The sequence below is a fragment of the Stigmatopora nigra genome, chromosome 19 (assembly GCF_051989575.1).
Source record: "Stigmatopora nigra isolate UIUO_SnigA chromosome 19, RoL_Snig_1.1, whole genome shotgun sequence".
NCBI classification, from domain to species: Eukaryota; Metazoa; Chordata; class Actinopteri; order Syngnathiformes; family Syngnathidae; genus Stigmatopora; species Stigmatopora nigra.
Genome location: NC_135526.1, coordinates 10,184,166 through 10,207,662, shown reverse-complemented (window position 1 = coordinate 10,207,662; position 23,497 = coordinate 10,184,166). Strand labels below are relative to the sequence as shown.

The following is a 23,497-nucleotide window of genomic DNA, read 5'->3' as shown; positions in this document are numbered from 1 at the left end:
GCGGAATGTTGCTGCCTTTCACAAAGGGGAAGAACCCTCTCACGAAGTAAGTGTTTGTGTCAGCACATCATTTTTTCACACTTCTCGATTCTCTGTGGTTGCGAAGAAACCCTAGTGATACATAAATTCAGGCTGAAGTTATTAATTGCAGACCTTTTCAAGTGCGACTGGGCTGTCCAATTTTGTGTTTATCTTTAGTAATCACTCATTGTATTTAAGGTCACTCAATCAAAAAATGCAATTGAACTTTAATGGCAATATTTTTAAATGCTGTCAAAATCCTGACAAGCATGTCTGTGCCTTATAAATTAATGCATACACTGCTGGCCGCCACCAAAGGAAGAAACGAGTCAGTAACGAGTGCTATTTCTGTATTTGACAGGATGCACCGCTTTTAAAAGCGCAGCCAGGCATGGCAAAACATAAACCAGCTTAAACATACACCAACTTAAACACACGGACACACGCTAAAAAACATTCTTAAAAAGGCAACGGAAGCAAAACTGAGTTAGGTTGTACTTTATTTAGCCATTTTACAATGTACTCAGGTCATCATCATCCACACATCCATGAAAGTCTTCATTTTCTGTGTCCGAATTGAACAATTAACCAAATGAGTCATCGAAAACGCTGAGTCTTATACATTTGTCCAGGTGGCCACAATCCATTCGAAAATAGTAGCTAGCGTAACTAGCCTGGCTCTCCCTGCCACTGTTCATAAAGCTGTGTTGATGCCGATGTCCAGCCCACAATCAATCCGCAAATATTAGCTAGCGTAACTAGCCTGGCGCTGCTTGCCACCGTTCATAAAGCTGTGTTGATGCCGATGTCCAGGCCACAATCCATTCGCAAACAGTAGCTAGCGTAACTAGCCCAACGTTGCTTTCCACCCTTCTTAAAGCTGTGTTGATGCCCGTGTCTGGGCCACAATCAATTCCAAATAGTAGCTAGCGTAACTAGCCCGGCTATGCCTGCCACCCTTCGTGAAGCTGTGTTGATGCCGATGTCCAGGCCAAAATCTATTTGCAATTGGTAGCTAGCGTAACTAGCCCGGCGATGCCTGCCACCATTTGTAAAGCTGTGTTGATGCCAATGTCCAGGCCAGAGTCCATTCACAAATAGAAACTAGCGTAACTAGCCCGGCGCCGCCTGCCACCCTTTGTAAAGCTTTGTCAATGCTGATGTCCAGGCCACAATCCATTCGCAAATTGTAGCTAGCGTAACTACCCCGGCCCTACCTGCCACCCTTTGTAAAGCTGTGTTGTTGCCGATCTCCAGGCCACAATCCATTTGCAAATAGTAGCTACTGTAACTAGCCTGTCGCTGCCTGCCACCCTTCGTATTGATGCTAGTGCCTTTAGCAACAGTGCAAGCAAACACTTTCATCTAGGCGGCCACAATCCATTCGCAAATAGTGGCATAACTAGCCCGGCACTCCGGGAATGTCGGCAAGCTCAGAGTTCATTTTTGTGACTTCGTTTCTCACCGTTGCTTCGGTGGGCCTTAGAAACCATACTGATTTTTTTTGCAATAAACCCACACTTCATACAGGTACCTTGTAGGGGCGTGCCTTTAGCGTTTGACCCCACCCACGTCCGCCTTATCTTAATATAAGAAGCGTGTCGGCAAGAAGTGTTCTCAGTCAGGCTTCAGAGCGTACACACGGCGCTCCGGATTATAAGGTGCCCTGTCTATTTTGGAGAAAATTTAAGACTTTTTAGTGCGCCTTAAAATCGTGAAAATACGGTATCTCAAAATTTGTCTATGGTAAATATTTTCTCGGAATTTTACCCGTATCTCAAATTGTCGGGGCACCCCTATGTCAAGGAATTACTGTACAATATGAATCCGAAACGGGCGGCCCGGCGGATGAGTACTTAGCGCATCAGCCTGGCAGGTCTGGGGTCAAATCCAGGTCGGTTCACCTGTGTTCCCTCTGGGTTTGCGTGTGTTTCCCCTGGATACTCCGGTCTCCTCCCACATTGCAAATACCTCATGGTAGGATAGTTGGACAATCTTAATAGCCTCTAGGTATGAGTGTGAGCATGAATGGTTGTCTGTTTCCACGTCCTGTGATCGGCTGTGAGGATAAAGCAGTTCAGAAAATGAATGAATGGATGAATATGACACGGCCCTTCCGATGGCTGAGTGGTTAGTGCGTCGGCCTCACAATTCTGATGTTCTGGGCCGAGGGTTTGATCCCACATCAGTACTGACTGTAGGGAGTTTGTTCATTCTCCTCGCAACTGCGTGGGTTTTGTGCCGGCGAAAAGTCACGACAAACATGCAGAGTCACACCTTTACTTTCAAATGCCCTTAAGTATGCAATTTTCAGGTTACGAAAACTTTCGAGATGTAAATGAGTGCCTCAAGATACGAAAAAAGATCCAGGTTACAAAAACGTAAAAACATTTACAATATCCGTTATTTTATTTGGATTTTTTTGCGGTTACACTGCTTCTTGCTTGACAATTTCCCTACCCTATACTGGGCTCTCGTTGGGTGTCTTACAACAACCCTCCATGTTTCTTTGACTGCAGTTGTCTGCGTAAACTTATGCTTTCTAAGAATCGACTCTTCATGTTCCAATATTGTCTTATGTTTTTTTTCACCGCCATTTGTCGTTGTGGGCTTGAGGTTTTGCTTGGAGGAAGCTGTGGTGTGCCGTCGACAAACTTAGTCGAGCCTCAACTTGAACCTAAGTCTCTGGTGGGCAAAATTGTGTCACGGGGGTAGGCAGTGGGGCTTGTTGGTCAGTAAGGAGGACGTTGACGAATTTGTTGAGGGGCACCAAAATGAATTCCTTAATGCAGCAGAAGTTAATGCAACGGTCGGCCAAACGTGAGGGATTCGACGAGAAGGCAGCATATAAGAAAAAAAATTGGGGGAGAAATTTTACGAACTCTGCACATCCTGAAATAGAGTTCACAAGTCGTTCTCATCTAATTTTCTGAATCCCTTCATCCTCATTAGGGCCGCAGGGTGCGCTGGAGACAATCTCAGCTGTCTCCAGGCCACAGGCGGGGAAAACCCTGAATCGTTGGCCAGCCAATCGCATGACAAAGAAATCATAAAACGTTAATGAATCATTAAAAGTTCAAAGTAATATTGTCTTGAATTCTTTATTTTATGGTTATTAGAGGTGTGTTCAGGTAAGATAAGACAAAGTCTTTTTGCAATTTCTTGTTCATATTGTATCAGTTTTTGTAAGTATAACAGCATCATAGTAATCCTTTTGCATGGCTGACATGTCAGCATAAACACTCAACTGTCTGACTGAATAATCAGTCTTAGTCTTGTGATTGGGTTGACATGTCAGCACAAATACTCAACTGTCCGACATTGATCAATTACTTTTTGCCCTGCAAATGACTGAAACATATCTGTCCCAAGTCCTAGTTAAAACTGTCAGTTTTGCCTGTATTTAAGACACACTCACTGGTCATTCGACAAGCGTTGCAGGACAACAGACCGTGAGCGGTTCACGCTGTTTGAGCTCTTCCCATTCAGCGGATTGGTAATAAACTAAATCTCCTTTAAATTGGTCTCACTCCTTCTTAGCCTGCCTCCTGAAGTTGTTTTTTTTCAGATCTATCATTCATCTGTTCGTGCCCTTTCTGCCTCTGTGTCCTAACGTTAGCTTCCTGACACTTCGACACAAATAGATTTTGCATGTTTATTCATTTTAATGGCTTATTAAATAATTGTGTTTTCATTTTCTCCCATTTTTGTGTCTTCACACTTCCTACAATATTGGGACGCTGATACATTTTTAAGTGTTTAGTTCAGGATTGGGCAAACGGCGGCCAGTGGGCCACATCCGGCCAGCTAGGCTTTTTAATCCGGCCCGCCGACGTTGTCCAAATAATGGGTTATTCCCCCCCCCCCCCCCCAAGATGGCGCCATCACGCGGAAGCCAGTGGCAGTAGCTCTGTCCGCTTTTATGTTTTTCGTGTTTTACACCCCCTTACATTTTTATATTTCTTAATACATTCCTTTTTACTTTACTTTGTACTTTTTACTTTAATGATGAGTGATGAGTATGTTAATTCTTTAGTCCTTTTTTCTTTTTATGTTTCATATGTACTGTTATCGGATGCAGTTTTTTATATGTATCGTATCTTGTGCTGGCCCGGGACGTCTGTCAAATTTTTAAAGTCAATGTTTGCCCACCCCTGATTTAGTTGGTAGTTACGAAAAAAGTCCTGTAACCAAATAGACTAAGTAGAAGTACGACTGTATATTGGTAGAGGCAGCCCAGAAAACTAGAGATGACCTCATCTGATCTCCATTTTAGGTCCTCCCAAACTGGGACCTGAGAAAAAATACATTACTTCTCTAACTCAGATATACAGCATAGAAGTTTTCTGAATATTTCTACAAAATTATTTTTCAGGTGTTGAGAAACAAATGATTAAAATAACCGAGCTCCTTTTCAAAATATTTTTTTAAAAGTTTCTTACCGGTTTAGACTGGATTTCTTTGGCATAGAGAGGCTGAAGGAACTCTGAGTCGCCTTCAAGCTTGACACCTTTCTCTGTTATTCTCAGATTGCCCATTCCATCCTGCGCCCAGACAAAAACACAAGCATAGGATTCACTTATTGGTCATATTGTCTATAATATGTCATGTACGGCCATCATTTGAGCAATGTATTTCATCCCTCATCTCACATACACGTACTGCAGCAAGAGAGGATATTAACCAGCGGCTTTATTTCCTGTCTTTTCTTTTTTGCATCACCTGCTGGATCAGTGTAAAGATAAAATGAGATGAAGTGAAAATCCGATTTGTTTTCCTCCTATGCTCCTCCCTAGAGGTAGCACTTGGAGATTAAAGCAGTTGAATCTCAACCAAGTTAAATGTTGTGTGTATGACATTGGATGGTTGGCATATTACTTCCTTTTGGTTGGAACATACAGTTGTGGTCGAAAATTCACATACACTTGTGAAGAACAATGTCATGGCTCTCTTGAGTTTCCAGTTATTTCGACAACTGAGATTTTTCGCTGAGAGAGTGAGTGGAAGACAAACTTTGTCACAAAAACATTCATGAAGTTTGGTTCTTTTATGACTTTATTATGGGTTAAAAGAAAAAGTGATCAAATCTGATGGGTCATAAATATACATTATGTTCTTTACAAGTATATGTAAACTTTTGACCACAACTGTACTTTTGACTAGTGACAGCAGTTACTTTAATGCAGTTGGAGGAAGCAAGACAGAGAGTATAACAGAAAATAAAGCATGGAATGCATGTAACTTGACAAAAATATGTGTCCCCATGGATATTAAAATCCAGATCTGATGACCGTGGGAAACATATGCATACCACAACTCTATGGGCTAACTAATTAATATTCAGTGATATATTTGCTTTACCACCTCACCTAACTCCATTTTAGTTAGATAGCGGGTATATAGTACCTAAACTATATGATTTTTTTAATGAGAGAAAATGGAAAATACTGGAGTGGTTTCAAGACAATCATTTTAGTTTAATATTTGTTTGCTTTGCCTATCTTGGAGGTTTAAAAGAAACTGCCTAAGTAATAAACATATCCTTGTTATGCTATGTCATGTCTTAATGTTGAGTGACATCTGTTTGAGCAATAAACAGCCATGTTGGCTGATGGAAGCCTGATGCTTGGGGCAGCTCTTTTGTCACATTGTATGTAATGATTGCCTTGTCCTAGTCAATAGAGAGGATACCCTCTGTCTAATGAGCCCCTTGATTGCCTCAACCTAGTAAGTATAGTAAACATGAGATTAAGAAGCTACTGTCTAATCAGCCTTCTCTGTTTTGGGCTCACAGTTTTCCTGTATTCTTTGTTAATTCTCTTGCCTACCTATTTTTGATTGTTTATCCTTAGCCATCAATACGACTGGTTGAAAAGCAACCTTAAGATGGCTCAGCTCTGTAGCTGGATTCTGGGTTCTTTGGCACTCCCTAACAATAACTATACTTTTTCTCTTGAGTGTACTTTATAACTAGATTTAGTACGATAGTAGCGCAGCAAATAGTGAATTACATTAACAGCAGTCCATACACACTTAACAGGCTGCATTTCGACTTTAGAAAACATCATTCTAACAAAAGGGCGGTTTGCTTCTGTCTAGAAGACATAAAAACATTGGTGGGGTATTCATTGATCTCAAAAAGGCAGTTGACACCATCAACCACTAGATACTCATGGCTAAACTATCTAATTTTAATTTCTCACCAAGTACGCTAAATTGGATTAAATCATACTTATCTGTAAGATCACAGTGCATCAGGATACAAAACACAAAATCTACTTGGTGGAATAACAGTCTTGGGTTAGCACAGGGGTCACTGCTAGGCCCACTACTCTTCAGTCTTTACATAAAACAGTGGTCTCAAACCGGTCCTCAAAGGGCCGAAGTGGGTGCAGGTTTTCATTCCAACTCAACAAGGATACCTTTTGCAAGTGCAATCAGTTAATTGGAGTCAGGTGCTACTTATTTTAAAGACACCTGATTGGTTAAAATGTCGGCGTTGGATCGGTTGGAACAAAAACCAGGACCCACTGCGGCCCCATGTGGAACCGGTTTGAGACCACTGACATAAAAGATCTGCCAAGCTGCCGTCCTTCAAGTGTCACCTGCTGAATGTATGCCAATGATGCTGTCTTATATGTCCACACGAAAGACAGAAATATGCTGCACAGGAACTCACAGATGCAATGATGAGTGTGAATACCCGGCTTGAAAAATCTAAATTGCGGTTAAACATATCTAAGACTGTCTGTATGTACTTCTCAAAAAGCGACAAATAATAGCACCCCAACGTTTTTGTCCACTGAAAAACAATCAATGTAGTCCAGAAATTTAATTACCTAGAAATAACTATTGACTCTTAACTTGCATTCGAATGACATAAAAAACACGCAAAATTAAATTAAATAAAATTTGTCAAATTTTAGGCTTATAATAACCCATCTAACACGAGTCAGCACAATTATATTTTGACACAATCATCACATCCCACGACTTACTGCCTAACAAGTTGGTCAACGGTCTGCAAAACAACACTGAATCCAATTGAAACCCTTTGAAAGCAGGCTTTGAAAGTATTGCACAGAGAGCCAAAAAAACACACCACCACTGTCACTGTACTATTCCACAAAGAGCCACAGTGGGTGAGGGTTTTCATTTCAACCCATTGAGAGGGCACCTTTTCACCAATCTGGTGTCCTAGAAGTACAATCACTGGATTGCAGTCAGGTGCATCTTGTTTCCTGCAGAAATCTCATCTTTTAAACTGCCTGTTCTATATCAGTTGGAAAGAAACCTGGAACCACAGTAGCCCCGGCCCCGGAGGACCGATTTGCCCATCCCTGGTCTCGTGTGTGTCATCGTTTATCTTGTACCTACAAAAGGGACTAAAGATGGAAATTAGCCCATCGCTACAACCTTACATTTTTACATACTATATCTGTTGATTTACTTATATAAATACGGTGGGGCAAATAAGCAGTTTGCCAACCACCAATTGTCCAAATTCTCTTACTTGAAAAGATACGAGGGGCCTGTAATTATCAACATGGGTAATCCTAAACCATGGGAGACAGAATGTGGAAAAAAAATCAGAAAACAGATTGTTTGTTTCCAAATTTCAGTGGAAAACGAGTATTTGGTCAACTACAAACAAGCAATATTTCTGGCTTCTAAGAGTTTTAACTTCTAACGAGGTCTCCACTCATTACCTGTTTTAATATCATTTTAAATAATTATCGGTGTAAAAGACACCTATCCACAATCTCAGTCTCATACACTACCAGCTACTATGGCCAAGATCGAAAAGCTGTCGAAGGACAGGAGACAAAATTGTAGACCTGCACCAGCCTGGGAAGACTGAATCTGCAATAGGTAAAAGCCTGGTGTAAAGAAATCAAATGTGGGAGCAATCATTAAAAAATGGAAGACATACAAAACCACTGATAATCTCCCTTTACCTGGGGCTCCATGCAAGATCTTACCCCATGGCGTCAAATGGATAACAAGAAGGGTTAGCAAAAATCCCAGAACTACACAGGGGGAATTCATGAATGACCTAAAGAGAGCTGGGACCACAGTAACAAAGGCTACTATCAGGAACACAATGCACCGTCAGGGAAACAAATCCTGCACTGCCACACGTGTCTCCCTGCTGAAGCCAGTACACATCCAGGCCTGTCTGTGGTTCGCTAGACTAGAAACACACGTTCTCATGTTTGGAGGAGAAATTACTGAATTTCATTCGAAGAACACCATACCCACTGTGAAGCACGGGGGTGGAAACATCATGCTTTGTGAATGTTTTTCTGCAGAGGGACATGGACAACTGATTGGTGTAAAGGAAAGAATGAATGGGGTCATGTATCGAGATATTTTGAGTGAAAATCTCCTTCCATCAGCAAGGAAATTGAAGATGAGACGTGGCTGGGTCTTTTAGCATGATAATGATCCCAAACACAAAGCCAGGGTAACAAAGGAGTGGCTTCGTAACAAGCATTTCAAGGTTCTGGATTGGCCTAGCCCAGACATGGGCAAACTACGGCCCACATCTGGCCCGTCAGGCTTTTAATCCGGCCCGTCGACGTTGTCCAAATAATGTTTTTTGTCCCAAGATGGCGCCGTCACGCGGAAGCCAGTGGGAGTAGCTTTGTCCAATCTGAACCCCATAGAAAATCTGTGGAAGGAGTTGAAAGTCCGTGTTGCTCAATGACAGCCACAAAATTTCAAAGCTCTATAGATGAGATCTACATGGAGGAATGTGCCAAAATACCAGCAACAGTGTGTGAAAAGCTAGTCAAGAGTTACAGTAAACGTTTGGCCTCCATTATTGCCAACAAAGGGTTCATAACAAAGTATTGAGGTGAACTTTCGGTATTGCCCAAATACTTATTTTCACTCTGATTTGCAAATAATTTCTTTAAAAAAAATTACACAAGTGATTTTCAGTTATTTTTCTACATTCCGCCTCTCATGGTTGAGTTTTACCCATATGGACCATTACAGGCCTCTCTTATCTTTTTAAGTAGGATACTTTGCACAATTGGTGGTTTACTAAATACTTATTTGCCCCACTATATGTTCATTATGTGATGTTCCTTATCAAATCAATCAATCGATTGATTGATCGATACCGATTTGCCCCACTGTATGTTTATTATGTGCTGTTCCTTATTACATCGATCGATCGGCCATTTGGCCAATTGGCCCCGTCAATCGATCAATCGATCAATCAATCAATCAATCAATCAATCAATCAATCAATCAATCAATCAATCAATCAATCAATCAATCAATCAATCAATCAATCAATCAATCAATCAATCAATCAATCAATCAATCAATCAATCAATCAATCAATCAATCAATCAATCAATCAATCAATCAATCAATCAATCAATCAATCAATCAATCAATCAATCAATCAATCAATCAATCAATCAATCAATCAATCAATCAATCAATCAATCAATCAATCAATCAATCAATCAATCAATCAATCAATCAATCAATCAATCAATCAATCAATCAATCAATCAATCAATCAATCAATCAATCAATCAATCAATCAATCAATCAATCAATCAATCAATCAATCAATCAATCAATCAATCAATCAATCAATCAATCAATCAATCAATCAATCAATCAATCAATCAATCAATCAATCAATCAATCAATCAAGCAATCAAGCAAGCAATCAATCAATCAATCAATTAATCAATCAATCAATCAATCAATCAATCAATCAATCAATCAATCAATCAATCAATCAATTTATTTCTTCAATAACCCTGACATAAACAGAGAATGCATGACAGTGGGTAGATGAACATGTTACTCAATGACGAAAAAATATGCAAATGTTTGTGGAATGCTTTGTTTAAAAATCGCAACCTTTGTATGAGTCCAGAGTGTTGAGCATTTTTATTTTTCGGCCAAACCACAACTTTGAAATTCTGAAAAGTTTTCACCCTTTTGTGTGCTCTCTCCTGATGCTAACTAACTGTGTTTACCTCTTTGTCTGCTCAACTTTTGTTCCACCTGCCATCACTTTGCATGCCCTGCGGCTCCTTTTTTCACATTTATCAATGAAGAAAATGAAGACAATAATACAGAAAAAATAAAAATTAGTAACCTTTCCAGGGTATTAGAAAACCAGGCGAATTTCATGTTTTGTTTAGATCAGGTGAAGTTATCATTTGTTAATTCAATTTAACCTAATGAGAATAAAACGGGTCACAAAATGAGGTGAGATATTTACTATTACGATAGCTTGTTTACATCTTTGTTTATTATTTATCGCCAAATCTGCAGTATCTGTCAAGCCCTTTGGAATTTTGCAGTCACTTAGGCCTATTTGATTGAAATTGAATGAAGGACGGTTATTTAATGAAATCCAAGTGAAGACAAAATTAGTCATTAAGGAAAAAGGTCATCTTTGTTGAAATAAAAGAAATGTATGAAATACTAGTGCACCTGTCTTTTAACTACTTAAATTTAGAATTCAATTATATTTCAAATGGCCGATGTTGATCGGTTGTTACATGTAAAATGTATAATTGTTATGGTAGTTATAAAAAAAATACCAATCCTTGTTTACAAACATTTGTAAATTCAATAAAATAATAACAAAGACCAAAATTGTCTCTAGACAAACTGTAACAAGAAGCCTATTCTCGTAATTCATGAGTAATTGATTCCAAATTTCCTCATCCGAATCCAAAACCCAAACAAAGTACACTAGTGAATTTTGTAGAAACCCTATGTGAAAGCACACAAAAGGGCTGGGAATAAATAAATACTTGGGTCCCCCCTCTTCTGAAGCATAGACACATAAACTAATACTTTGACATATGAGTTCTCTGATATTCGAGGAATTTGAGTTCCAAGTAAAATTCCGAGCAAATATTTACCTTGAGATACAAGATGAATTTTGAGATACGAGCATATGGCACAGACACAGAAAAATTTCGAGATGCGAGAAAGCCAGGTGGCTGAGGAATGAGAGGCTGTTTATCATTGTAGTGCAAAATCTTTTTTGCCACATCTCTTTTGTGTATAACAGATATCTACGAGCACTGGGCGGAGCATTGCATTTTCTCATGTTTTTTCCCATCAACCTTTGTTATTGCACAAGAAGTTTAAAATTTTGTGTCACGTAAGATTACATTTTGTGTGTGAATAGAAATTTAAGTTCATTTAGGTTAAATTTAAAGTTTATGTTACCTTATGAGCGCACCCGTAAAGGTGAAAAAGCCAGCGGAATTTACATGAATTTAAAAGCAAAGCAGGCATCTGAAAAAGGAGAGCCTTTTACACCACTGCAAACTCCACATCATATTGAATAATGTCTCATTTTATTATTAAACATCATAACCACTGGTTATTTGTTACTCTGTTAGTAAATGGTACATTACTACTGATAAAAATATGTTTTCTATTGTGATATTCTGTTTTGGGGTGTTTTTTTCAGAGAGTGAGAATGAATACATTTTTATTTAGAGTGATACCTCGAGATACGAGCTTAATGAATTCCGGGACTGAGCTCGTATGTTGATTTTCTCGTAACTCAAATGAATGTATCCCATAGAAATGAACTAAAAACCAATCAATTTGTTCCAACCCTATGAAAACAATTCAAAAGCAGGATATTGGATTGGAAAAACATTTTCATTTGTTCTAATCTATTAACAAAGTAAAAAATAACCAGTGGTTTAACAAAACTAAAATGTGTTTAATAGTACTACTAAAATTAGCAGGATTTCGTAGAGGGGAGAGGGACAGAGAGAGGGCGGGGGTGGCCTTTTTTTGCACGGCAACACGCTCATAACAGGCTCCATTTGCCATGCCTCCACCCTGACTTCCAGATGCAGCTAAAAGGATCCTATCGAGGGTTGCTTTTGTCTTCCCTTCAAAATATTCCCAAAATGATCCACATAAATGTCCTCACAATAGGATTACGCAGGACCACTTGCAAAGAGTAGTATATATGCCATTCCCACTGACAAATGGGAAAAAACATGGAAAAAAATGCAACCCCCCGCCTAGTGCTCGTAGAGACATTACATGAGTGAGTTGCGACCAGAGAGACATTACACGAGGGAGTTGCAACCAGAGAGACATTACACGAGGGAGTTGCAACCAGAAAGACATTACATAGGTGGCCAGAAATTTCTCTCGCATTCTAATAAATGATTGTATTTTTTTCACCTTCTCTAAGTGTGTAAACTCAATCTTTTATTTGTTAGAGATGAAAGCAGAATTGATATATGAATCGTCTTTACTGTTGTCCCTAAATGCACCGTGTGGATGATTGGTCATAAGGTAGGACGCCTTTACAGGTAATTTTCAAACGTCATTTTTTGGAAGAATTATCCGCCAGCAAATTTTCACTTTTGTGGTAGTTTGGTTTACAATGTTTTATTAAAAATAACACCCAAACATTGGTCAAACAGGTAGAATTTGTCATCATCACCTCATCTCATTTTCTGAACCACATTATCCTCACTAGGTTCACGAGGGCTTCTGGAGCCAATCCCAGCTGTCTCCGGGGCAGAGGCGGGGGACACCATGAATCGCAGGGCACAAGGAGACAGACAACCATGCAAACTCACACCTATACCTAGAGGCAATCAGACCACTATGCAGGTTTTTGGGATGCGGGAAAAAAAAACAGAGTACCCGGAGAAAATCCACACAGGCCCAAGGAGAACATGCAAACTCCACACAGAGGCACATGACCTGGATTTGAACCCACAGCTGTGAGGCCGACGCATTACCACTTGCACCACCAGCCCATAAATTCGTCATCCTTTCTTCTGAAATTGAGCATCAGTTTTCCTTACTTTTTTTCCTAAAAGGCATACTCTTGCTTCTGTATACCTGTACATAACAGATGTTTGCTGTGCTATGCGTGTAACTTGATTTTTTTTCTCTCTCATCGAACTCATTTTTCAAAAGAGATTTTTTTTTTTAATAGAGCAACAACTGTCTTTTGGTTCTAAACAAGCTGGTGCGATTGGCAAAGCTGGGCCCCCCTGCTTGTGTATAGCAAAAGACATCTACCCCTTGAACGTCTACATTGATCGTTGCCTCCATTGTTATTGATGCTTTTGGGAATTGATGCCTGCTTGTGTGTATACCTGTCATGTGACAAATCAGATTGACACTAATGCAAAAGCTTGTATCTCCCCCCTCTATATCATTCATCATTTTTCTCCTTCATCTTCCTTTAAAGGCCTTCGGCGGAACAGGCAGGCCTGGTTATCAATAATCCACAGCACTCAGGCTATTATTGAATGTCCATGCCGGTATGCATCAAGTGCTTGCTTACCCGAGGCTTAAGCAAATATAGATGTCTCAAGGCCCGGAGGGCAAAATTTACAATAACTTCTGACATTAAGTCAACAAAAGCAGAGGATTTCCATTATTTGCAATATTGAGATGGATGCACAGAAACTAACCAGTCCAACCAGGGAGTTTTGTTTTTTCCATTGCTTTCTCACTGTGTTCTGGTGTTTGTTTCCCTACTCTTGTTTGCCCCTCCTGTCTTGCCATTGCGCTCGTGCAGCTGCGCGTCATTTAGATTTAGTTCCTGTTTTGTCTGTTTAAACCCCAATGATTATTATGTCATTTGTCGGCCTTATTTCCCTTGCAATGTGTCGGCGTTACCTTGTTCCTCGATTCCTCGTGTTTTTCCTAGTCAGTTTGTTTTTGTTATGTGATATCTAAGTCTTTGTTATTTTCTAAGATCCCGCTAAGTTATTAAAGTTATGGTATGAGCACTATTTTCTCGTCTTCGCCTCTTTCCCTGCAATTAGTCCCTATTCCTCGTGTCTTCGTCTCGACGTCTCTCCAAAGACGTGACACAATGAGAGTTTCAAATTAGGAATTTTTCAACAATTGGAGTTAGCATTAGTTAGGAGCTAAATTTAGCTATGCTGTCACTCAAATGAGGTGGAAAAAAATTAAACTCATCTACCTCTCAAAACCACTTACTTTGCCACGCTTCTCAAACGTTCACCATAATTACCTAACAATAGTTTGACTTTGGGAATGAAACGATTACTAAATCAGCTTAACAATCAGTCTAGGTAGTTGTATTGTTTAAGCATTATTTCACTAACAAAAAACAGTCCAATCAAAGCCACCAACACTCTATTTGAGAGTGTATTAGAACAGAGCAGTTCCCACAAAAGAATCAATTCTATTGCCCCAATGAATGCATTTGTACGCGGGAGAAACTAAACAAAAGATGTAAACAAACTAAAGAATAGAAAGGCAAATGAAAAGAGCATGGCAGGATCAGAAAGTAAACACAATAATAGTGTAACATTATTTTTTCAAACACAGTGTGCATGTTGAGCAGAGAGAGTCAAGATAGGGTAGGCTTTAAGAGATCGACGTAATGAGCAACACTGAAGTCAGGATTTGAAAAAGATCATAGAGATTATTATGATCTAAATCACACCATCTTTTCTTTTCTCAAGCTTAGAGTAATAAGTGAAACAGTTTTAGAGAAAAAATATCAGTGTCTGTATAGGGCTTGTTTAATCATAGTGACAATCGCTTCCAAGCCTGCCCTTGTGGCCTGCCTGTCTTGATTGTTTTCAACCTTAGTGTTTTTGGATCCCTTGTTTGTGTTTAGTTGCTGTCACGTGTTTCAATTTAAAAACAAATCAAGCCTGTTTGATTCTAAAACAATGCAGTTAGTCAATGGCATCCCTTGTTTTGGACGGCACATTTTGTTGGGTTTTTTTGGGAGGTTTGGGTATTTTTGCTTGTCTGTCCTGCCCGCATGATTATTGCTCCCTCCCTCATGTGAGCCAGGTGTTTGTGATTGTAATTAATTAGTCTGTTGTGAGTAAACCCTGTGTTTTTGTACAGCTATGTGTAATTAGTCTTTGTTGCGTCGTCCTTCATTGGTGTGCATTTTCATCCTCCCAAGTTAAATTTGTACTTATGTTGAATTTTTCCCCGTTTTATTGTTTATAAGGTTATATTGTAATTATTTTTTTCCATTAAAACCTCTGGTTGTGGACCAGCACTTTCCTCTCGTTGCCTGCTTCCCGCTCTGGGTTCCACCACGCTTTGCAGCCGAGGCTGATCATTACTGGACAATTCCAATTTGGTGTGAACTGTTGGCAAAATAGCCTAAACATTCTTTGTCCTATGTGCCCTGTGTCTGGAAACCAATACTGGTTCAAGTACATTGTGCTTCTCTTGGTAAAAGTCAGCTGAGATAAACTCTAGTTTTACCCGTGACCATAGCGAGGCACGATGCTGATGCAGGAGAAAATGTTAAGTCGTTTTTCTGTTTATATCCAAGTTGTACCCTGCCTCTTTCACAAATGTCAGCTGAAATTTATTTTTACTCCACCTCTGAGCACCGGAAGCCGATTTAGGACTCCCTCCCCTCTTTCTTATCTAGGAAAGAAACAGAAAAAGGAAATCTGCCAAGAACAACTGTTTTTCTTCTTCTGGAGAATGAAAGACAGACCATGTGTCGGGAGTGCATCATATCTAACATTCTACTTAAACAGTCTGTTTTTAAGGTCAATAAAGGAGAACAGCCTTTTACATTGGTACGCTTTCTCAGTAAATTTTACAATATAGCAGTGGTGTGCCGTCAGGGCCTTCATGGCTTTCTCTGCTGGCCTCAGAAATATTTCAAGGTAGTCAATCCTTCCGTTGATCACGGCAAAATGTTTTTTTTTTTTGTTGGTTGTTTTGGTTGTGGCATTTCACTTTTATTGAAATATCTAAATTGGGACTGAATAATTGAACCATCCGTTCTTTAAATGTGTATATTTCTTAATAAGGACAATAGCACTTGCCCTGTTTTCGTGACATTTTTTCTCCTTGGACAAAACTTCACTTAAATCATAACCACTCAACCACTGGTTGTAGGAAAGGACAGCTGATGGCTTCAGTTAAATATTTACCTTTTTTAAGCCACAATTAGTTAGAGCCACATACTAAGTTGCTAAAGTAATGTCTTGAGAAACAAGCTTTTTGCGTTCAAATCAACGAAATACAAATTAATTAGTTCCTGAAAAAAACCTAATAAACTGACTATTACAATGGAAATATATATTTCTATTTGTTCTAATTCACCAACTACTAACAGAGTAATAAATAACTAGTGATTATGATGTTCAATACTAAAATGAGACATTATTCAGTACAACGCGGAGTGCGTGCAGGGGAGAGAGAAAGAGTGAAAAAGAGAGCGAGAGTAAAAAAGAGAGAGCGAGAGTGAGAGAGACCAAGAAGGACATAGAAAGACTATTTTGACGGCATTGCGCTCGTAACATAACATATGTAAACATAAATTTAACTAAAATGAAGTGTTCTGGTGGTGTTGAAGGCTCCCCTTTTTCAGATGCTTGCTTTGCTTTTAAATTCATGTAAATTCCGCTGGCTTTTTGGCCTAATTATTGACTCGGTCATGCTTTCTCCCGCTAAATGTTTATCTTTTATCCATATTAGAGGAAGGCTCTCCATCTCGTTATGAATGTCACTAGGCAGCTTGAATATTACGTTTAGTATTTGGAAGGCTTGATATCCTTAATTAGCGTCCTTCTGCTTCAGGATGGTGAATATTGTTGGAAAAAACTCCTCCCGTATTGGCGAGCCAGCTACATCACGTGTACACCACTCTTATGTTTTTTGATTATTTCGTGCCTAATATCAATTGTCATCATACGCCGTTGCTTTACACTACTCTTCATTGTTCCTGCTTGCTTTGGAACCATTGTTTTTCCTGATAATTCTACACTGACTATCGCAAAGAGAAAACGCAAAATAATCAAACGCTTGACCCAGTCTATAAATGAGGGAGATGCGAAGAGAAAGACAGTGCGCTAAAATCATAATCAGCCTCTCGCGTCTCGGCCACCTGGCTGTCTCGTATGCTCGTATCTCAAACTCGGTCTCGTATCTTAAGGCATGTATTTGCCAGGAATTTTATTCATATCTCAAATTGCTCATATGTTGGGGCACTCATATGTGAAGGTATTGCTGTAGTTTTGTTTTTAATTACATTTATTGTTATTTTTGGACATAAGCCATAATAATGGAGAATGAAGAGGAAAAGAATACATATAAATCGGACACATTTTGTGTCAAGTTCCGTGGATCATGAAGTGTGGTCGGACCCACACGCGGGGAAGCAGGCACACTACAGGGAGTAGTGTGCACTAACAAAAACTTTAAAAAACAGGCTAAATTCTCAAAAATTAACAAAGACTTCAAATATCATCAGCATCAAATAACAAATTCTAACCTGACAGAGGACGTGGGCAAACGAGGATCATATAACATGGAAATACACAGGGTTTAAATAGACAAACATGGGTTGACGGCACAATCAGAAACACCTGAGTCATACAAGAGGCAGCAACCAGCAGGGAAATGACTGGTGAACTCAATGGGCAATCACACAGGGACATGTCACAAAGGGGAAAAACAGACCAAAACCAATCCCTAACATTTTTCAGGGAATTTTAATTTATCATATACCATGGACAAACCTGAGAGTAGCAATAACAACGGTTAGGAATCCCCTCCATCTTGTCTTAAGGACCTCCAGTTGAAGAAACAATCTCAGTTTTCAGTTTTCACTTTATTCAGTTTTCAAACTTCTAGCTCACATAACCAAGGGGAATCCTATGGATTTATGTATTTCTGTCTCGTCTTGTGTTTTGCAAAATATGTCATGGTCAAAATGGGTATGTTGACTTCAATTGTGTGGCAAGAGTAATATATTCTGATTAATTTAATTTAACATATGTTAAGATCTATATCACTAGTATTCAACTATTGTGGAGATATACAAAATCCCAAGTGGTTCTGTGTCTTCTCCAAGTCGCTATTTTTTTTCTCTTAGCCTGCATCTGTAACTTGCCAGACTCTGATGGTTTTGCTGTGTGCTAGAGACAATGGCTCCACGATGCTTGTGATTGACAGCTAATGAGTGCGAGCTGCGGGTTCTCTCAATCTCTCTCTATATATGTGTGGCTTTTGAATATTGCCAACAAATCCCCATGAGGATGAACACACCAACACACACTGTTATGAATAAATGGAGTCAAAGTAGAGCGATTAAGCTCCTGATTATTAAGCCATTATTTTGGCTTAATTGGATTCACTTGTTGTTTTTATGGCTCACCGGCGAAAGAACGGTCACTGACATAGCTGTGTTACTGTGTGAGTGTTTGCGTACGTGCGTGCGTGACTTTATCTGAGTGAAGTCATGCCACCGACTGCAGCAAAGCCACTAGGAGAAATAAAGGTCCTCTTCAAATTCAAGTCAAATAGTATTTCCATTAGAAAAACAAAAGGAAAGTAAGGGTTAATATTATTTTGTCTCGCCGACTACATGTGCTTTCCTCCCCAATCAGAAAAATGTGCATATTGGGTTCATTTAGTAATCTAAATAATGCCTAAATTGCAATGGTGTGCCGTCAGGGCCTACATGGCCTTCTCTGCTGGCCTAAGACATATCTGAATCAAAGACTGATGTTAATTATATTTTGTCCAGGAATACTTATATAATTCCTAATTGTCTGTTAGCTTCCTTTCATTGCTTTTTCCCCTGGTTGTACTGCTTCCGGATGTGTTTTCATATTGAAGAATTTAACCCATCACATTTCAGCCATTATTTGTTGCCAGGGTCAGAAATCTGTCTCAACGCCTTTACAATCAGTTCTGCAGTCTCTGCTGCATTAAACAAGTGTCGATAAGACTGTTGCTTTAACCAATCAGAATTCAATTTGTTGACACCAAGGCCTTCTCGCAGGCGTAGGGTTACGTCATAGAGTGGACTAGCCAGAACTGTATCTGGAGCGAGCTACAAAAGCAAATATATTGCTGTGTTGATCTAATAGCGGTTTTGTCAACCCGCAATGGCTGAAGGAGGAGAAGAAATTGATTTTTTTGCACATTTACTGTCAAAGCCATTTTCAAGACAGACTTAGAAAAAAAGCTGGACATCATTAAGAAAGGTCGGACAACTCAAAGCAAGCAAGCCTGTCACAAATGGGAACAAACATTTTCAGCGCTGAATCAAAATAAAACGTTTGCTAGAAATACGACAGGATAGGCTTGACTAGCTTCAATGGCGATAGAAAGGAGGAAAGAAAGGAGGATGGATATTGTGTAAGGGTAAAAAGGATTTTTGGTGAGTAAAATATGGCTATATTCCTAAATAATATTTCAATTGTATGGGGTTATTATTGATCATTTTTAGGTGTCGCAGCTGTAGCTGTAGTAGAGGTTTTATAGTCATAAAATAGGTTTTGCTGAAGGCGTCACTAGAAAATGTACGGACCTCCACTGCTAAATTGTGCCTTGAGATCAACTGGGAAACAGTCATATATGTGTCCAACTTCACTTGCCAAACACCAGTTTAACTTGACAATGTGACAACACTTTTGGATTAAAGAAGATGCTATTTTTGTGTGCTTTATAATGGACAACTAGGCTGGCTTCTTATATTTGCAAGTTCCTTTCTCTTCTGATGATACATTCTTGTATGTCCAGGAGATGGTTGACGCCTGCTGTGTAGATCATATCTGTTGTTGACTCTACCGTCATCATAGGTTGATAACATGTGGTTTCCTTTGCTACTTGGTCTGGCACTCTCCGTCTTATGACAGGCACCTTTTTTAGGCTTTTGTAGTGCCTTTTCCAAATGTTGAAATTCTGTTAGATGTTTTATAGGAGCACCAGCTGCTGTGCGAAACCCATTACGTTTCCACAGGGGCATTTCAACAAAAATGGTGCCCACCACATGTGCTGAATCTGTGTAAATGTTTACTACCTGTTCTTCTCCCCTCTCTAGTGCTGTGGTAACAGCAACCAGTTCAGCTCTCTGGGCTGACTGTTTTTCCTGCAGCCTATCTGTCTCTTGTACAAAGTATTGTGTTGGTTGAACTCCACATTCTATCAATACTACATATGGAGAAAGCCCTTCTCAGGATGCCTAAAACAGCAGCCATCAGTGAATGCAGCGTAATTCACTGACTCTATTGGCGTTGGGTACAAGTCTTCCCTCAACTTTCCTTATCCAAAGAAATGGAAACACAACAATTAGGCGTCCCTTCCGCATTAATTCCTTTATTTTATATGTCAAATTTGGCTTTTGAAGGATTCTGTCCAGTTTATCTGTCCTTTTTGATGAAAGTGTAAACGCCTTGTGTAATGCGCAAACAAATGCTGCTACTGCTTGCAATGTTAAAACTGTGAGTTGATGGCTGAGGAGAATGCCGTAAATTATTTGAAGAGATTTGCCCAACGCTGCTGCATAGCAGACACAAGCTGAGAATTTTTGTTCAATTTGATGAAGATGCATGCTTAAGTAGGTTAAACCTTTTCTTTCTCCTCCTCCCTCTAATTTCTGGAAAAGAACACCCGAAAAACCCATCTTTTTTTTTTAAGAAACATATGACAAAAATGATCTGGAATAACCGGGATGACAAAAAGAGGTGGCACGAGCCAGTAGCTCCTTAAGGGTTATAAAATAAATTCATCATGGGTCGACCAATTGAGCGTAGCTCTTGAATTTCTCATGCCAACTTCATTAACCACTGGTTACCTCCCACAATCCAAAAACATGCATGGTAGGCTGATTGGACACTCATAATTGCCCCTAGGTATGGGTGTGAGTGTGCAAGGTTGTCCGTCTCCTTGTGCCCTGCGATCGGCTGGCCACCGATTCAGGGTGTACCCCACCTCTGGCCCGGAGTCAGCTGGGATAGGTTCCAGCACCTCTCGACCTTAATGAGGATAAAGGGGTTCCGAAAATGAAATGAGACTTTATCAACCAGGGGACATTGGGAACTGGAGAGCGCTACGTAATTAGGAAATTGCCTATAATAACCGAAAAATGTAAACCTTGCTCTAACTGTAACAGGTCAATTCCTGATTGACGTGAAGAGGACATTGGAGTCCCATCTGAAGTAACTAGACGACCTAGAAAAGAAACAGCCGTCCAACTACTTTAAAGTTTTTCGTGCGAGACCTTGAAGCCCCACCCAACCAACTGCTCTAGTAATTGCCTCCAAACAGGTGGACTCTGACAAGGATTCCATGTAGTGGTCGTCTACATATTCCACAAGAATTAGCCCCCCTGGGAGTACCAGCAGAGCCAATAGTTGTTTCAAAGTCTGATTAAAAATTATTGGCGACAACAGGGATCCCTGTGGCAATTGAGTATGATGCATTTGAACACGTGCGCAAATGGAAAAAAAAACATCTTTATGTGCTTATGGTAATGGTATGCAAAAAATATAATTAGGGAGATCTATAACTGACAAATGTCTGTGCTTTGGTGTCAAGCAGTAAGGCCACTTAAGGATTCGGCACTGGGTCTGTCAAGGTGTAAACAGCCCTTATTAGAACCAAATCATGAACTAGACAGTATTTACCTGGAAACTTCAAGATCGTCAAAATATGAGTATTCCAATGCGAGGCACAAGGTTCACCAGCATCCCATAAACCTTGTATGGTTTCAGAAATGCCCGAAATTACGCTCTAGGACACAAATACCGCCTCTGATAAAATGGTGCAGATGTGATGCAATGTTGAAGTTAACCAGCGGAATGTCACATTTACCAACATCAGTAGGACCCATTGACCACAGATGAGGTGGAAGAGAGGAAAGCATTTAATTTGTTCCATCAGCACAAATATTTACATACCCATGTGATCTAGTCAGCCAGACAGATCTTATACATATTAGTCAACAGCGAACACAAGACATTGGCTAAATGAGAACTTTGCCAATCGAGAATTTTAACCGCCCCTTATCATTGGTCCCAATTTTTTTGCCTGATGAGCCGGACTGAGTGCAAGAGAAATATGTGGATATGCCGTTTCAGACATACAACACAAATAGACCAATTCCCCGTCAATGTCAGCTATGGCTGCCACACCTTTGCCAACAATGATGGCTGATGTCGGAACCCTAAATGATTGGAGCAATTGTTCAAGCCAGCTGTGAAGATATATCTGATCACAGAGGCAATTATAAACAAAGTGCAATAAGGAGGGTCAATCGGAGGTTGATATGGAGGGAGCTAGGCAATCCATGGAGACCACAGCCGGAAGTGATGCGAAATTTGGTGTTGGAACATTCATGTGAAATACCTTCAGCCATTAGATATATGCACCTTGTTGGACCACCAATGGGTCAGCACTTGGAGTGAGAAGACATTGTGTATATGTCTCCCCCTGAGTAGGCAATTGAATATGATTGTCCATTTTGCAAAGTCACTGATAATCCATCTTTACTGCACAAGTTGAAAGCTCCAGCTAACAGTGAGGAGAATCAAAGGCATGGGAGTAATGCATGTCGCGATTTATAATGGATAGCATAACATAGGTATATTGGCGGGTAGCATAACATACACTAACCTAGTGTCATACTAGCGCCTTATTGGAAGAAGCGTCCAATTTATTGAAAAAAAAAACTGAAAATATACCTGTAAATGAGGCCTATCACACGGTGTGAAAATGCTGAAGCTATTTTTCCCTGTTTGGATCTCGTTATATTTATGTCATCAGTAGTTATTGGAAATGCCTTGGAAATCTCACTTTTTTAGGCTTTTCCCCTTTTGGTAGCTTAGGGTTAATGGTAGTAGCCACTGGGGGCCCCAGATCGCATTTAGGATCACCCAAAGGCCTGTCAACCCCTGTAGAGCTGTTCTCCTCTTCCTCCAATTGGAAGCACCCCTGTATTGCAAATTGAGGTACCAAGCAGGAAACTCTCTCACCATATGATGGAGGACAATCTGGCGAATTCCATTTTGACTCATTTGATTCAAATAAAAATTAGGCCGCACTACTTCCCAATGTTTTTTCTCTCTTCCAAACTGTCGCCTTGCCTTTGAGATGATTTTACTGTGCATCCAAACTATTGCATTTTAGCCCTGCTATTATCAACTCTTTTATCTCACCACAAACAACATAACACAAAAAAATAAACAAACATGCCGTTTACAGGGACTATATCCAAAAAAAGAGAGTGACCCACAATTTCTATGTACATTTTTTGGTGATTTACACTATTGACAAACAATTAGTATAATTTTACTAAATCTGCCAGTGTGTTCTATGGTATTACTACTGGATTAAAATTTAACAAAACCCAGAGCCACCAGTGCATCTCTGGTATTAATACAGAACACAGATCCGCCAATACATTCTCCGGTATTACTGGATGCGTTATAAACGACATTCCCATGTTAGTCAATTGACATTCAATCTTCTTTGGGACAGTCAAATTAAATGCCACCGCCATTTTGTAGAACATGCTATTTTTGTGTGCTCTGCAGTGAACAGCTAGGCTGGCTTCTATTCGCAAGTTCAAAATCAAGTAAATCAGGAATTAAGGAGAAAAGTAAAAATTGAAACAGATCGGGCTGGGTTTTTCCCAGTGTTCTCAAAAAATCTCCTCTCCGGTCAGGCACAG

At 39.8% G+C, this 23,497-nt stretch overlaps 1 protein-coding gene across 5 annotated transcripts in view; it reads right to left on the bottom strand.

Annotated features, from left to right (window-relative positions):
* The window catches only part of sgcd (sarcoglycan, delta (dystrophin-associated glycoprotein)), a 188,711-nt gene that overhangs the window by 49,402 nt on the left and 115,812 nt on the right, over positions 1-23,497 (bottom strand). For all 5 annotated transcript variants that reach the window (XR_013329789.1, XM_077740607.1, XM_077740608.1 and 2 more), the window contains one exon: positions 4,464-4,565. Coding sequence is in view for 4 of the 5 variants with exons in the window: in XM_077740607.1 (XP_077596733.1) it covers positions 4,464-4,565 (102 nt within the window). In the remaining variant the exon portion in view is untranslated. The remainder of the gene's footprint in view (positions 1-4,463; positions 4,566-23,497) is intronic.